This window comes from Nerophis lumbriciformis, linkage group LG01 (genome assembly GCF_033978685.3).
Source record: "Nerophis lumbriciformis linkage group LG01, RoL_Nlum_v2.1, whole genome shotgun sequence".
Classification (NCBI taxonomy): Eukaryota; Metazoa; Chordata; class Actinopteri; order Syngnathiformes; family Syngnathidae; genus Nerophis; species Nerophis lumbriciformis.
In genome coordinates, this window is record NC_084548.2 from 17,201,690 (window position 1) to 17,219,121 (window position 17,432).

Consider the following 17,432-nt stretch of genomic DNA (forward strand, 5'->3'; position numbering starts at 1 on the left):
TAGCATGTATAAGGCAAAACCCATGTAAGTTAGCATAGAGCTAGCACATTTTAAAAAGTGGAGCTGGCTTTATGTTTGAGTTAATTGAGTGTATGTTTGAGCATGCTTTCTTCTCTGAGTGCTGCTTGAGTGATTTTTTTCCTTGCCAAGTGTTTGAGGCAGTGAGAAGTCACAAGCAACAAAGGTTTCGGAATGCCATTGTCAAGTGATTTTACTTAAATCAATACCCGGTAGTACTGATGGAATTCGGTCAGTACCCATAAAAGTACCAAATTTGGTACCGATTCCTATTGTGAAGTTTATGTACTAAAGTGGTTATGTATTCATTACACTCATCATTGAGTCTTATAACAAAACAGAGCGAGAGAAGCTGTCTTGTTTCTCCGTCAAAGCATATTGGGTTTGCAAATGAGCCTGCAACGTGTAAACCACATTTTGCATTCAGTATGTGGGCTGCTGAAGAGGTTGATACTGTTCTTTGACAGTATCTGCCAAAAGCTAACAGCTCACTTCTGCCTCTTTACTTGATTGGAAGGAGACTGCACTGTGATCCCTAAGATTTACAATAGAACAATAAGTCTATGACTTTTTTTTTTACAACAGAGAATGATCAGAATGATGCCAGGGGGGTTTAGATTTTTTTACGGTTGGAGAGAAAGTCCTTGATCCAGGTACAAGTGGGAGTTTTGTAATGGGGATGTCCGGTATTATTGTATGAAAAGGCAAAACTGCAATCCACAAAGAGCATCCGGACGTAGCTTTGCTGTTGCTCCGGGTGGTGTAGAGCAAAGTGGAGAGCCACAGTGATGGCATCCTCAGTAGATCTGTTCACCCGATATGCGAACTTGTAGGGGTCAAAATCTTGGGAGAGACAGTCCTTGATGTGCTTTAGAACCAGCCTCTCAAAGCACTTCAGATTACCGGGGTGAGGGCAACCGGGCGGTAATCATTCAGGGTGGTGATGGGAGACTTCTTCGGCACCGGGATTATTATTGCTGATTTCAGGCAGGGCGGGATGACTGCCTGGGCCAGGGAGAGATTGAAGATCCTGGTAATGGTGGAGGGGAGCTGGTGGGCGCACACTCTGAGCACCCTGCCAGGAACTCCGTCTGGGCCTGCAGCTTTCCTGGGGTTCACTGTCAGGAGCACCCCTCTGACATCATGCTCCTGTAGTAAAAGCCTAATTGTGTCTGTTAATATATCCAATAATATTCATAATGCCGACAACGTGTGCCATTGTCAACTGCCACAATTGAGATGGACAGAATAAAACATGCTTGTATTGCATTCCTAAGAATTATTCTGGGTAAAACGAAAGCGGCTGAAAAGAAAAGTTAACGGCCAAGACGAGCATGGATTGCTACAGTCAACCGAGATGTGACTTGATGACAACTTTGTGTTTGTTCGGATAATTTCAGGTAAAACATTTTGTAAATTAAAAATAATCCAAAATAAATAACAGACCCGGCAGCACTGTGGAAGAGGGGTTAGTGCGTCTGCCTCACAATACGAAGGTCCTGAGTAGTCGTGAGTTCAATGCCGGCCTCGGGATCTTTCTGTGTGGAGTTTGCATGTCCTCCCCGTGACTGCGTGGGTTCCCTCCGGGTACTCCGGCTTCCTCCCACCTCCAAAGACATGCACCTGGGGATAGGTTGATTGGCAACACTAAATTGGCCATAGTGTGCGAATGTGAGTGTGAATGTTGTCTGTCTATCTGTGTTGGCCCTGCGATGAGGTGGCGACTTGTCCAGGGTGTACACCGCCTTCCGCCCGATTGTAGCTGAGATAGGCTCCAGCGCCCCCCGCGACCCCCAAAGGGAATAAGCGGTAGAAAATGGATGGATGGATATAACAGACCCACTTTGCATTAACTTGGTGTACTTGGTCGAAGAACTTTGATGGTAGATGTATTGATAAAAAAAATACTCACTTTTGTTATACGGAGTGTTGCCTCCACATAAAACAAAAGTGAAGCTACATAAGAACAACAATCAACAACAATCAATCCTGCAGTCACAGTGTGCTGAGGTGACCTTGAATAGGTTATCTGTGATTATCCAGCGTGTCAAACTTGGGTCGGATCATTTCTGAGAGTCCATTACTCTTGGCTGGCTTGATGACCCAATGTCCACTGGGTTTATTCAGATAAACAAAGGTCACAAACAAAGCTATCTTGACTCCTATAATTTTGAAAGTCTTTCAAAGTGTAAAATGGGCTACAATTAAGTATTTCAAAAAGTCCGTATATGAGATAAGATGCGTAGTCTCTGCCACTGAGACTTGTTGATCTTGTACGGATCCTTGCATCCAATTACGGCTGTTTGCTCATAACGATGAAGGGACTTCTTATCTAATGACTCACAGTATTTGTCCATAGTATTACAGCATGTGCAATGTTATTTTCCACTGAATAGTTCGGAAATATCACGTGTAGCGCTATCATGGATGATGGCGCTCAACCTTCAAAATGGCTCCCGATATGCACTTCCGGGAAAAATCGAAATCCCTCTGTTGGCAAATGTACAAGTGACAGTTTTAAGTGTCTGTTCTTGTGTAAAATGTCACCACCTCATTTGTTAAGTCAGTCCGTCAGGCGCTGTGGCTGAAGTAATTAAACAGTGACTTATTTTTTCGTCAAACTTGATCTGATTTCACATTCTATGGATTCCCCTCAAGGACGACAAAGACTTGCAGCTGTTAACACATGCACGGCATCCTAAAAAATTTGAGAGCTGTCTATCCTCCACTCACGTCTGACATATTTTGTAACATTTTTCCAGTTAACTTGTTGATGCAAAGTAGGTTCGGGGACTAACAGCCACAGTGTTTATAAACTATTACTTCCTGGCCTCTAAACTTACTCTATGGGGATGAATAAAGGCAAAAGGAGGATGCAGTAAGCCAAGCAGAAAGAGAGAGAATGGTCAACACATGTAAGAGGAAGAATGGTCTGGGAAACATTGCTTCGTCGGTTGGATAAGAGATTGACATGTGTTTTCACTTCATTGCGTGTGGTTTAAATCTCGTTGTTGGACGCACAGCAGCTTTTGGCATGGAGTGTAATAACCCCTGTGGGAGATATGACTGAGATGTTGAGCAAAGCAAAGGTCAGCTGCACAGACAGGCTGACACGAAGACTGATTGAGGCCAATGGCTTGTGAGTGATAACAGTAATCAGGAACCCTTTGTCTGAGCTCCTGACAGCAGAAAAAGTGAAACTGACTTCCTCTACCAATAATTGGTGATACAGGATCTTGTCTAAAATCCTCCCAGAAGACTGAAAGATGTTGGCAAGGGATACCCTTGTGTGTATGACTCAAGTCCTTTGGTGTTTTAAAGGCCTACTGAAACCCACTACTACCGACCACGCAGTCTGATAGTTTATATATCAATGATGAAATCTTAACATTGCAACACATGCCAATACAGCCGGGTTAGCTTACTAAAGTGCAAATTTAAATTTCGCGCGAAATATCCTGCTGAAAACGTCTCGGTATGGTGACGTCAGCGCGTGACGTCACGGATTGTGGAGGACATTTTGGGACAGCATGGTGGCCAGCTATTAAGTCGTCTGTTTTCATCGCAAAATTCCACAGTATTCTGGACATCTGTGTTGGTGAATCTTTTGCAATTTGTTCAATGAACAATGGGGACAGCAAAGAAGAAAGCTGTAGGTGGGAAGCGGTGTATTGCAGCCGACTGCAGCAACAGAAACACAGACGGTGTTTCATTGTTTACATTCCCGGAAGATGACATTCAAGCTTTACCATTGGCCTGTAGAGAACTGGGACAACAGAGACTCTTACCAGGAGGACTTTGAGTTGGATGCGCAGATGCAGTACCGTGAGTACGCATGCAGCTGCGGCTTCCAAACATTTGATCGCTTGCCCGTACGTGCGTGCCGCTATGTGCATGTCACGTACGTAACTTTGGGGACTTTGGGGAAATATATGTGCTGTATGAACTTTGGGTAGGTGAACGGTATTTTGGGCTGTGGGATTGAGTGTGTTGTGCAGGTGTTTGAGTTGTATTGGCGGGTTATATGGACGGGAGGGGGGAGGTGTTTGTTATGCGGGATTAATTTGTGGCATATTAAATATAAGCCTGGTTGTGTTGTGGCTAATAGAGTATATATGTCTTGTGTTTATTTACTGTTTTAGTCATTCCTAGCTGAATATCAGGTCCCACCCGCCTCTCACAGCATATTCCCTATCTGAATCGCTCCCACTGCCCTCTAGTCTTTCACTCTCACTTTCCTCATCCACAAATCTTTCATCCTCGCTCAAATTAATGGGGAAATTGTTGCTTTCTCGGTCCGAATCGCTCTCGCTAGTGTGAGAGTCCAGTCCATAGTGGGGCCAGCCGGAGATCATCTTGAGTGGAGACAAGTCAGCAGCGCAGAGACGTCCCCAACTGATGCACAGATGCACGAAGGAGAGGGGGGCAGAGCAGAAAAGAGACGGCAGATCAACTGGTCTAAAAGGGGGGTCTATTTAAAGGCGAAAGCATACAAATGAGTTTTAAGATGGGACTTAAATGCTTCTACTGAGGTAGCATCTCTAACTGTTACCAGTAGGGCATTCCAGAGTACTGGAGCCCGAATAGAAAACGCTCTATAGCCCGCAGACTTTTTTTGGGCTCTGGGAATCACTAATAAGCTGGAGTTCTTAGAACGCATATTTCTTGCCGGGACATAGTGTACAATACAATCAGCAAGATAAGGTGGTGCTAGACCGTTTAGTATTTTATACGTAAGTAGTAAAACCTTAAAGTCACAGGAAGCCAGTGCAGGTGAGCCAGTATAGGCGTAATATGATCAAACTTTCTTGTTCTTGTCAAAAGCCTAGCAGCTGCATTTTGTACCAACTGTAATCTTTTAATGCCAGACATAGGGAGGCCCGAAAATAATACGTTACAGTAATCAAGACGAGACGTAACGAACGGATGAATAATGATCTCAGCGTCGCTGGTGGACAAAATGGAATGAATTTTAGCGATATTACGGAGATGAAAGAAGGGTCTTTTCGTAACACTCTTAATCTGTGACTCAATATGAGTATGAGCTGCAACACATTGTTTCCCATACTGTATATTCATTTATTTGTGGCGTGCAGCCACAAGTAAATTCAAGGTTGTCACAAGTTAAAAAAAATTAAAAAATTGGAAACCCCTCCCTTTTTTGTTTTTTTTAAGATTTTGCGATACAGAAATTAACACTTCAGCTACCAGTTGATACTTGTGCTTCCATGTCTTTCAATCATGTTCCATAAAACACTGTTTTGTTGAAAAATTAAGAGTTTGATGTTCAAGCAACCAATTTCCATAGATAGTCAGCATCCACACAGAGCGGGTGCAGAAGACTCATTGAGGGGTACAAAGTCAACGGTCAGTATTCGTTTCTACAGAGTTTGGTGAACACTTCTGCTTTTGATAAACTTTTGTCTAAATTTGCCATGCTAATTTTTGTTAGCCAGTCAAAAAGCTGGTCTATTGTACGTTAGCATTAAGCTAGCGGCATTAGCAGGACCGACTTAACCTAACGGAGGTCCCTGGGGCTGAGGGGGTTTTGGGGCTCTCCGAACCTGAAAACCCTCCCGCCCCTGCCCGTACCTCAACACCCGTCCCCAAACCCCGTCCCCCACCCGCCCGTAAACGCAGTTTGAAAATAAAAAAAATCATGATTTCAACTTACAGAACAGAAACGATATAAAATGATTTCACATTTCAAAAATAATTTTGTTCATGAATACATCTCCTTCGCAACAAGCGCATGCACGTCTGTGCGAGTGCAATTGAAGCCAGTCAATTTCAAGTATAGTGCTGGCGATCCAGGAGACGGCTTGACTGTCAATCACTGGAAATGTGGGGTCAGGGGGATTGACTCCGGTCATGTGCATGCACATTGGTGTTCCTGTGTACTTCCTCCAGGATAGGACAGACTGTTTTTATCACACATTGGGGAAATTCCACAGGTGCATAAAAGTTTGAGAACCACTGCTTAAAGGCCTACTGAAATGATTTTTTTTAAATTTAAACGGGGATAGCAGATCCATTCTATGTGTCATACTTGATCATTTCGCGATATTGCCATATTTTTGCTGAAAGGATTTAGTATAGAACAACGACGATAAAGTTCGCAACTTTTGGCTGCTGATAAAATAAAAAGCCTTGCCTGTACCGGAAGTAGCGTGACGTCACAAGTTGAAAGTCTCCTCACATTTCCCCATTGTTAACACCAGCAGCGAGAGCGATTCGGACCGAGAAAGCGACGATTACCCCATTAATTTGAGCCAGGATAAAAGATTTGTGGATGAGGAATGTGAGAGTGAAGTATTAGAGTCCAGTGCAGGACGCATCTTTTTTCGCTCTGACCGTAACTTAGGTACAAGGGCTCATTGGATTCCACACTCTCCTTTTTCTATTGTGAATCACGGATTTGTATTTTAAACCACCTCGGATACTATATCCTCTTGAAAATGAGAGTCGAGAACGCGAAATGGACATTCACAGTGACTTTTATCTCCACGACAATACATCGGTGAAGCACTTTAGCTACGGAGCTAACGTGATAGAATCTGGCTTAACTGCAGATAGAAACAAAAGAAATAAACCCCTGACTGGAAGGATAGACAGAAAATCAACAATACTATTAAACCATGGACCTGTAACTACACGGTTAATGCTTTCCAGCCTGGCGAAGCTTAACAATGCTGTTGCTAACGACACCATTGAATCTAACTTAGCTACGGACCTCGACAGAGCTATGATAAAAACATTAGCTCTCCACCTACGCCAACCCTTATCTGCTCATCAACACCGAAGCTCACCTGCGTTCCAGCGATCGACGGAGCGACGAAGGACTTCACCCGATCATCGATGCGGTCGGCGGCTTGCGTCGGATAGCGCGTCTGCTATCCAAGTCAAAGTCCTCCTGGTTGTGTTGCTGTAGCCAGACGCTAATACACCGATCACATCTACAGCTTTCTTCTTTGCAGTCTCCATTGTTCATTAAACAAATTGCAAAAGATTCACCAACACAGATGTCCAGAATACTGTGGAATTTTGCGATGAAAACTGAGCTTTTTGTATTGGATACAATAACGTCCCAATACTTCCGTTTCAACCATCGACGTCATGCGCATACGTCATCATACCTAGACGTTTTCAACCGGAAGTTTCGCAGGAAATTTAAAATTGCACTTTATATGTTAACCCGGCCTGCGATGAGGTGGCGACTTGTCCAGAGTGTACCCCGCCTTCCGCCCGATTGTAGCTGAGATAGGCTCCAGCGCCCCCCGCGACCCCAAAGGGGAATAAGCGGTAGAAAATGGATGGATGTTAACCCGGCCGTATTGGCATGTGTTGCAATGTTAAGATTTCATCATTGATATATAAACTATCAGACTGCGTGGTCGGTAGTAGTGGGTTTCAGTAGGCCTTTCAGGTCATCTAGCAGCTCTAAAATTATATTGCTGAATAGAGAATATGAATTTGACAGTCTATATACAGTATGTTGACAAATATATGTAGGATGGAGCTTTGGCGCAATTGTCATGTGTGTAACTTTCAGTTTGCATGCACTTTTCAAACGTACTAATAAATAAAGACGCAAAAATTGCGGTCGCAGGAGAGTTATATTCTTGATTAATCAAACTGCGTGTGCAGAATAATTATCAGTATATTTGCATCCTCTCCTCTCAGTATTATGACTGTTCTGATCATCAGCATATATTCTGCATATTCATGAAGACAGACACGCTAAATGGATCCTGCTCACTAAAGTGACACCATCTCCTCTCTGCACACTTTGTAGATCAGCTTTGCATGTGCTATCAAGTTTGCACATGTTTTAGTACACGCAAACCTGTAGTAGATCCCGCCCTAAGTGTAGATTCCGTTTCAAGTAGTTCACTGCCTGAAAAAGAACACAACAGGAGAGCATGTTTAATAAATCACTTTCAAAGTATTGTGGTTCTCCATCAGATTCTACCATCAAGTGTCACCACAGTAAATTGTATTTTCAAATTTGCAACATTTTTATGGTTTAGTCTATGTGCCAGATGCCCTTCATGACACAATCCCCCATTCATCTAGGCTTAGGACCTGTACGAATGATGAAATATTTGGCGTGTCAGGTTAATATGTTGTCTTCCAGACATTTAATGACATAAATCCAAATAACTGCCTTCACATTTTTACCAGAGAAAGAACAGATCAGTGTTGTCAGTCAGAAACGGAGGTAATGTTGGAAAGCACTTTCAGTGTGGTTATTGCAGAAAGAGGACAATATTAACTGCTTTCCACGTACTTGGGGAAAAAAAAAATTAACTCTGAAAATAATGTTTTAAAATCAATAAACCATTTTGATTTTGTGAGCAGTCTGCACTATTTTAGTATGAAACGCATCCCTTTGATGTATTAACTTTACGTAACAACTTTTGTGAGGGGTGACAAGAAAATAAAACACATTTACTGCTCGCTTTATGACTGATGGCAATTCAGAAGCACCAGTGAACAAATTGAGGAAACATTAAGGAAGAAAAGCAAGGCATTGAGGTTAGTGCTTTTTTGGTCTCTTGTCATTTGAACATCAATGACGTTTTTTTTTTTTTTTTTTAATGATAAAGACCTGTTCCATTCACTACAATATTACGGTGTATTTTGTGCTCTACGAGGGCACTAATGGAGCACACAGGCAATTTTTGAACCATACAAAAACAAATGGAAAAATAGGAAAGATAAATTGGAATGATTCACCTTGAATATGTGATTATGGCAGCTGAGTACAGAAGTGATGTTGAGGAGCACGGATTGAACCCCCCGAATGACCCAAAAGACCCATAATGAGAATGAGCTGAGGGCTTTGAGTCTTTTCACACACTTCACTGTATTCAAGTCTTTGCTTTGCATGCCCCTTTTTTTACAGTGTTGAGCTGTGCATGTTTCATCTCTCAAAATATATCAACTTACACTGGCCTTATTCAAGTTTGTGGACATTGCAGACCTATGTTTTGGGCCAATGTTCAGTACAATTTACTTCAAAAAGGTAAACGTTGTGAGGAAAGAATGCACTCGGAGTGTACCATCTGTCAGTCTTGCAAGAGCAAGTCTGTGCTCCGCTTTGATCCACCTTCTTCATGCATGAAACCAAGATGTGTATATATATATATATATATATATATATATATATATATATATATATATATATATATATATATATATATATATATATATATATATATATATATATATATATACATATACATATATATATGTGTGTGTATATATATATATATATATACATATATATATACATTAATATATATATATATATGAATATATATATATATATATATATATATATATATATATATATATATATATGTATGTGTGGGGAAAAAATCACAAGACTATTTCATCTCTACAGGCCTGTTTCATGAGGGGGTTCCCTCAATCATCAGGAGATTTTAATGGGAGCATTCACATACCATGGTTTATATAGGGCACAGAGTGGGTGGGTACAGGCTGGCGTAGGGGCGTGGTGATTGGCTCATGTGTTACCTAGGAGGTGTTTCCGTCTGTGGCGGCATGCTGTTACAATTTCGCTGCGCCTGTTGAGGGATGACAGGTCTGGACGGTAAATAATAAACAGTTTCTCTTTCAAGCATAGGTTGCATCTTTTATTACCACTATTGTAAGGTGTGCTGGATGCAAGAATTTGCCATGTTATTGAATATTCAACATTATTGTCTTTGAGGTCCCAAATGTGTTTGCTGAGTTCTGTGGTATTCCGCAGGTTTTGGTTCCTGAAAGAAGACTTGTGATTGTTCCATCTGGTTTTGAACTCTCCCTCGGTTAATCCTACATATGTGTCGGATGTGTTAATGTCCTTGCGTGTTACCTTAGATTGGTAGACAACTGATGTTTGTAAGCACCCCCCGTTGAGAGGGCAATCAGGTTTCTTGCGGCAGTTGCAGCCTTTGTTGGTTTTGGAGTCGCTCTGTCCGGGGGCCGACGGCTCATTTGCAATTGTTTTGTTGTGGTTTGAGATAATTTGTCGTATATTGTTCATACAGCTGTAGCTCAATTTAATGTTGTTCTTGTTGAATACTTTTCTTAGGGTGTTGTCTTTGGGAAAGTGTTTGTCAATCAGATTGAGGAATTTGTGTCCAATGTTAGTTGAGACGTTTTTGCTGTATGGGGGGTTGTACCAGATGATGTCGTTTCGTTTTCTGTTCTTTTTTGGTTGGTTTCCTGGCGTGGGTTCATAGGTGAGGGTGAAATTGTATCCGCTTTCATCAAGGGCTTTTTGGTACGGGGGGGTTGCTTGGTCAAATTCAGCTTTGCTAGATGACAGCATCGATAGCCTTTTATTAATTCCGGTAGGTATTCTTTTCGTGGTGGTGGGTGGGTGGTTGCTGTCATGGTGCACGTATTGGAGTGTTGTGTTGGGTTTCGTGAATGGTTGGTAGCTGTTATTTCTCAGGTTGAAAGTGACGTCAAGGAAGTTGACGGTTTGCTTGTTGGCTTCAATCGTGATCCGTAGGCCGTTCTCTTTGAAAATTTGGCATATGCGCTTCTTGGTATTCTCGCTGCTCCTTGGCGAGGCGCGACACACTGCCAGTCCGTCATCACGGTAAATACCAAGGTTCAGATTGAGGCTAGCGAGCTGGGAGAGGAGGAAACTCCCAACGAGTTCACACGTTTCTGCTCCGTCAAAACTTCCCATAGTGACGTCAAATGTTGCATTGTTCTTTTTTTGCCATGGTGTACTGTTGTGGATGAGAATGGAGTTTTTTGCGTGGATGATGATGTTTCTTTCGTTGCCTGTGATTGAGTCGTAGTCTATATATATATATATATATATATACATATATACATAAATATATATATATATACATACATATACATATATATATATATATATATATATATATATATATATATATATATATATATATATATATATATATATATATATATATATATATATATATATATATATATATATTTAATCTTTAATGATTTAGGCTGACATATGAAACAAAATAAACTCAAACTCTGACCCCGTGATCTGTTTTTATAGCAAAGCCACCGACTGACTCAGGGTTTCTTCTCGGATAATTTGCTTCTCTTTGCCGCCACTTTCTAATCTACATCAGCTCTTTTACATCAAAAAGGAGCACTGAATGAGTTTGACCATAGCTGAGTGGTCACCTTCAAATGACAAGCTTCATCCATCAACCGAATATTGCATTATTGCTTTTATGTCTATCTCCTCTCCTTGCTGTCACTCTCCTCATAACCCCTTTTGCTTTTATCCAGCCATTATTTATTTCTATCCTCCCTCCTCATCTTAAGATAACTACCCTCTTCCTGTCTCCTTTGCTTTATCTGTGGGTGTTTGCTGCCTCATGGCTGGCCTGCTTATAGAATTTATACTATCTACTTTGTCAGATGTTGACTAGAGGATGCTAGGGCCTGCACTCTTCATGCAGAGTGCTCCTTTGGGAGGCTGTGAACAACACTTTTTTTTTTTGTTTTAACATCCTTTATCCGCACGGTGCAAGAGCGTAGTGGATGTGAATGAATGCACAGATTGATCGAGTATGCCAACATGACTTGGTTAAAGTGAGGATTGCTACAGATGGAACATATTTTTTCTCCAATCAATCAGGACTTTTATAGCCATAGTGGACTGGTAAATAACCCTTCCACACTGTTGTCTTCCCCAGCAGGATTGCATTTGATGCTGACTGACTGTGTTTGTGTGCTTCCAGGACTAAAATCCATTTCTTTGACAACTGAGACTGCTTTGGCGGGGGTAATGAAAAGTGCAATGGAGGGTGACTGCAGGAGAAGCAATCAGGTGGGTTCAAGATTCAAGATTCAAGATTGTTTATTGTCATATGCACAGTTAAACAGACAGTTTGCCGTACAATGAAAATCTTACTTTGCTAGTCCACCCTTCAACAAGTCACACGGTACTTAATAAAAATGTATATACAAGGCACAGTAAGTAACACATACTTGCCAACCTTGAGACCTCCGATTTCGGGAGGTGGGGGGTGGAGGGTGGCGGGGGGCGTGGTCGGGGGTGGGGTGGGGGCGTGGTTGGGGGCGTGGTTAAGAGGGGAGGAGTATATTTACAGCTAGAATTCACCAAGTCAAGTATTTCATACATATATATATATATATATATATATATATATATATATATATATATATATATATATATATATATATATATATAAGAAATACTTGACTTGGTGAAGTCAAGTATTTCATATATATATATATAGTCAAGTATTTCATATACATATTCATATATATATATATATATATATAGTCAAGTATTTCATATACATATATATATATATATATATATATATATGTATATATATATATATATATATATTTATATATATTAGAAATACTTGACGTTCAGTGAATTCTAGCTATATATATATATATATATATACATATATATATATATATATATATATATATATATTTATTTTATTATATATATATATATATATATATATATATATATATATATATATATATATATATATATATATATATATATACAGTATATATAAAAGAAATGCTTGAATTTCAGTGTTCATTTATTTACACATATACACACACACACAACACTCATCTACTCATTGTTGAGTTAAGGGTTGAATTGTCCATCCTTGTTCTATTCTCTGTCACTATTTTTCTAACCATGCTGAACACCCTCTCTGATGATGCATTCTGCTTCGTCTCCTTGTTGTGTGGGCAGTTGTGCACTGCACTCTCTAAAAGCCGTAGATGTTATTGTCACATATGCATGTACAGTAGAGGGCAGTATTGTCCTGTTTAAGAGTGTCACAACATTGCTGTTTACGGCAGACATACTGCTTTACGGTAGACAAAACGTGACTGCTGTTGTTGTGTGTTGTTGCCGCGCTGGGAGGACGTTAATGAAACTGCCTATCAATAAACCTGGAGGGGGCGTGGCCTCCAGCTCCACCAGAATTTCGGGAGATTTTCGGGAGACAATTTGTCCCGGGAGGTTTTCGGGAGAGGCGCTGAATTTCGGGAGTCTCCCGGAAAATCCGGGAGGGTTGGCAAGTATGAAGTAGCATAACATTATCGCACATTCTGATTGACAGTCAACAGTATAAATATGGAGGTGACATTTGGTCACAGCAGCAGTTAAAGTGTATTTAGTGATCAAAAGTGAAAAGTGTCTACAGGGATGGTTCACAGTTCGGGGGTGGTCATGGTAGCTGTCTTTTGTTCAAAAAGATAAAAGTAAAACGGGGGGGAACACTGGGTAACTCACAGCAGCTTATTTTACCGTGGTCTCTCAATCACTGCGGGGTACCGACTAAATCACTCAGTGCTCCAGAATGAAATATTTTTACATCGCATATCAGCGGTTCAACCTATCGGACAATTAATCACCTAAGATAAGCAAATGTATCCGAATAATAATAGTCGGTGAAAGAAAGACATTTTAGACTATTTTTTTCTCCAGTTTCCAGAGGACCACAGAGATGCTGATGAAAGCTCAGAGAAAACCCTCAGCAAGGCTTCCAAATCCCCCCAGAAGAGCAACAAGAGGCCCAAGACGATACCTGTCAGAGTCACTTTGCTTGACGGCTCAGACTACGAGACCGCAGTCGAGGTATGTTTCCGTTCTCAAGTGTTGGATTTCTTATTGAGATTTATGACTTTTGATTAGGGTTGCAAAATTCCGGGAATATTCAAAGTTGGAAACTTTCCATGGGAATTAACGGGAATATATGGGAATTAACGGGAATTCATGGGAAATTCATGGGAATAAACATTGAATGCAACATGCTAGATCTTGCAGCATGATTATTAGCTAAAACAACCTGATTTAATGCAAATTCAGTAGAATTTCAACCCTCTACTGCGCATTCCTCCATCACATGCCCAGATAATTCCCAACATGCTACACACTACAGCAGGGCTATTGATGCCACACTAGTATTTGAGCCCAAGGACTTCATCCAGTCAGGTAAGTTTTGATGATATTACTGGGGTAAATATATTTGATCTATGGTATTTAAGTTTAATAGAGATGTAATTGCTTGTTACTGTATGACTGTAGACTACTCCAGCAGACTTCCACTCAAGCTAGCTAGCTGTTCCTGTACTTGTTAAAAGATGTTGGGGCCAATATCTCTAGCTAGCTAGGTTTATGTACCACCACAGTCTCATAATGAACCGAAAATATTTCTCCGTTAGCCGTGATGCTAATTTTCTCTATGTTAAATCCCATTAATTTATGCTAACAACGTTATCGATCCGAATTGACTTTTTTTGTTATCTGTAAAGTTCAACTAGCAAACTAAATCAAAACGTGCAGTTTCCTCCGCTTTCTGTTCTGCTAGCCATTCTGTTGTCATACAATAATGTAGGTTATAGTTTGATTTAGCATGCTGATTGAGTGTTCATTTATTCATTTAGCCTATTTCTATTAATTTGTCCATCAGTAAAATATTTTTAAAGACTGCTCCAATTGTTTAGCTGACTATTTATATCTGTGTGTGGCATTGCGTTAGTGTTTTACAAGCTTCTCAACTTATACGGTGTCCAACTTTAAATAATCAAAAAATTGTCAAAATTTCCAAATTTCCCGAGATTAACTTCCCTTGGTAAATTTCCGGAAAGTTCCCGGAAATTTACCGGAAACTTTCCACCCCTTTGAACCCTACTTTTGATTAACCCCGTCATGTGCTGAGATTCCCATCATTGCCAAAACTAGATCAAACTACGTGAGACTTGAACTTTGTTGATGTAAGCAATCTGATGATTACCTGTTTATTTAATTCAGAGGTAACATATGCATATGTAAGACTTTCCTTGTAGAACCTATACAGGCAGTGCAGTTTGGCTACAATTTAAATGGTTAGTTATTTCATACGAAAGGAACCAACACAATTAAAACTGTTCTGTATAACGGTGAGGTAACAAGTACTGCGTGGGTTATCCTAGGGTGGATGTGGAAACATTGCAATCACATTGGTTAACAGAAAATAGTCAGTGCAGTACAAGAATAGGAATATAATGAGACTAACATAAAACTAACTTCTTACACAGAAATGTACAGACACAAAAGGCGTCGTCATTTTATGACGTCAGAGCACCTACACAGCTATAGCTGCCCCACCATCACAGAGTGCAAAACCCAAGTCAAATTAGTGTCTACGCTTTCAAACCATATCATGGTTAGCTCAACAGAAATGTATTGTTCAGTGTAATGCTCGTCGCTGGATTGTGTATGCTTCTGACTGACTTGAAACATGTGTTTGCAAATGGGCAGATGGTGCCACAAACAAACTTGATTTGACTGCAAATAACTGCCTAGAGCAGGGGTGTCAAACTCAAATACAGAGTGGGCCAAAATTTAAAACTGAACAAAGCCGCGGGCCAAGGTTGAACAAATTAACCTTTTAATAGGGACCCAAACAAGTTTTGCATTGAATATTGAACAAGCAAGGCTTATATAACTTTATAGTGACATGCAAAATCGAGCTTCAAATAATAATAATAATAATAAAAAAATATCAATGGCATATCAAATACAATTTAAATAAAAATTGAATGCCTCTTTTCTATTTGCAGCCTTCTGAGGTAAATATCAACATTAACTTTTTCCACAGGCTAATAAATTAGAAAATAAAATAATGAATAAATCAACCATTCAGGACTTTAAACTGCTCAGTTTGCAACACACTGATCTAATCTGATGTGCCCAAGCCAGATACCTGCCATCTTTTCTTGGATGCTAGTTCATTAATGTCGGGGCTCAGGCTTTGAGCTGAGGCATCTTTCATTATCGAACAAAGTTGTTCATCAGTCATTATACCTCGTAGTGCACCCGGACCACAGTCTTGGGGGCGTGCTTTAAAGGCACTGCGTTCATCGTCCCCCACGAGCTGTCGTCACGTCTGCTTTTCATCCATTCCAACAACGTGCCGGCCCGATCACAAAATATGTGCGGCTTCAGCACGCACACACGTAAATGCAATGCATACTTGGCCAATAGCGATACAGGTTACGCTGAGGGTGGCCGTATAAATAACTTTAACACTGTTAGAAATATGCGCCACACTGTGAATCCACACCAAACAAGAATGACAAACACATTTTGGGTGAACATCCGCAGAGTAACACAACATAAACACAACAAAACAAATGCCCAGAATCCCATGCAGCCCTAACTCTACCGGGCTGCAATATACACCCCCGCTACCACCAACCCCCTCCGTGCGTTGGTCGAGGCGAGCAGGGTTGGGGGGGCGGGGTTTGGAGGTAGCGGGGTGTATATTGCAGCCCGGAAGAGTTAGGGCTGCATGGGATTCTGGGTATTTGTTTTGTTGTGTTTATGTTGTGTTACTGTGCGGATGTTCTCCAAAAATGTGTTTGTCATTCTTGTTTGGTGTGGATTCACAGTGTGGCGCATATTTCTAACAGTGTTAAAGTTATTTATACAGGCACCGTCAGTGTAACCTGTATCGCTGTTGGCCAAGTATGCATGGCATTCACGTGTGTGTGCGTGCTGAAGCCGCACATATTATGTGACTGGGCCAGCATTCGCTAAACTGGGTGAAAAGCAAACGTGACGATTTTTGGAAGGGGCACTGAAATTTGAGTCTCCCAGGAGGGTTGGCAAGTATGAGAATTAGCGGTGAATGCGGTGTTACCGCGGCACCGCCGCTGATTATAATCGGCGGGCCAGCTCTAGTGTTAATTTGATATCGCCTCAAGGGCCAAGTGAAATTACACGGCGGGCCAAATTTGGCCCGCGGGCCAGAGTTTGACACCCATGGCCTAGAGTATCTATGGTCAACATAAAACATATAGAAATGGTGCTGGCACATACTCTGCCACTGAAGACTGAAACTGAAGACCACTTGTTCATGCATTTTGAGCGCTTATCCGTGCAAATGATCCACTGTCCATCCCTAAGATTTTGGTCATCCTCAATGATTTAGATACTATCAAATCCTACTAGGAGAATTTACATGTTTGCTTTTTTAGGTCACATATATTACCATTGTTGTACATCATCTTTTGTTACCCTCCATAAAGTAGTTTGCTGACATGGATGCAAGACAAAGAAAACACAAACAGACTATAATTTTAGTTTGAAATTGGCGCAGACACATTACAACACCGGAACAAACAGGGCAAGGCATTCCTCAATGGGACTGACTGCAGTACCTTTGTTGCATGCCCAAGCAAACTTGAGACACAGCTTTGCTGACATTGGAATTCCAATTAAATGTGATCAAAACACTGCGAGATAGCTATAGAAAAAAAAGAAGCTTTGAAGGACTGCAACAGAGCAAGCATAGTTTCAGTTCAAGTAAAATTTAGTCACTTCCAAAGGAAAACATGCA

The 17,432-nt window shown here is 40.8% G+C and overlaps 1 protein-coding gene across 2 annotated transcripts in view; it reads left to right on the forward strand.

The window, feature by feature from the left end:
• The window catches only part of LOC133573231 (band 4.1-like protein 1), a 92,617-nt gene that overhangs the window by 16,282 nt on the left and 58,903 nt on the right, over positions 1-17,432 (forward strand). For both annotated transcript variants that reach the window (XM_061926037.2, XM_072912951.1), the window contains exons 2-3: positions 11,781-11,869; positions 13,535-13,684. In XM_061926037.2, coding sequence (XP_061782021.2) covers positions 11,828-11,869; positions 13,535-13,684 — 192 coding nt within the window. In that variant the 5' untranslated portion in view covers positions 11,781-11,827. The remainder of the gene's footprint in view (positions 1-11,780; positions 11,870-13,534; positions 13,685-17,432) is intronic.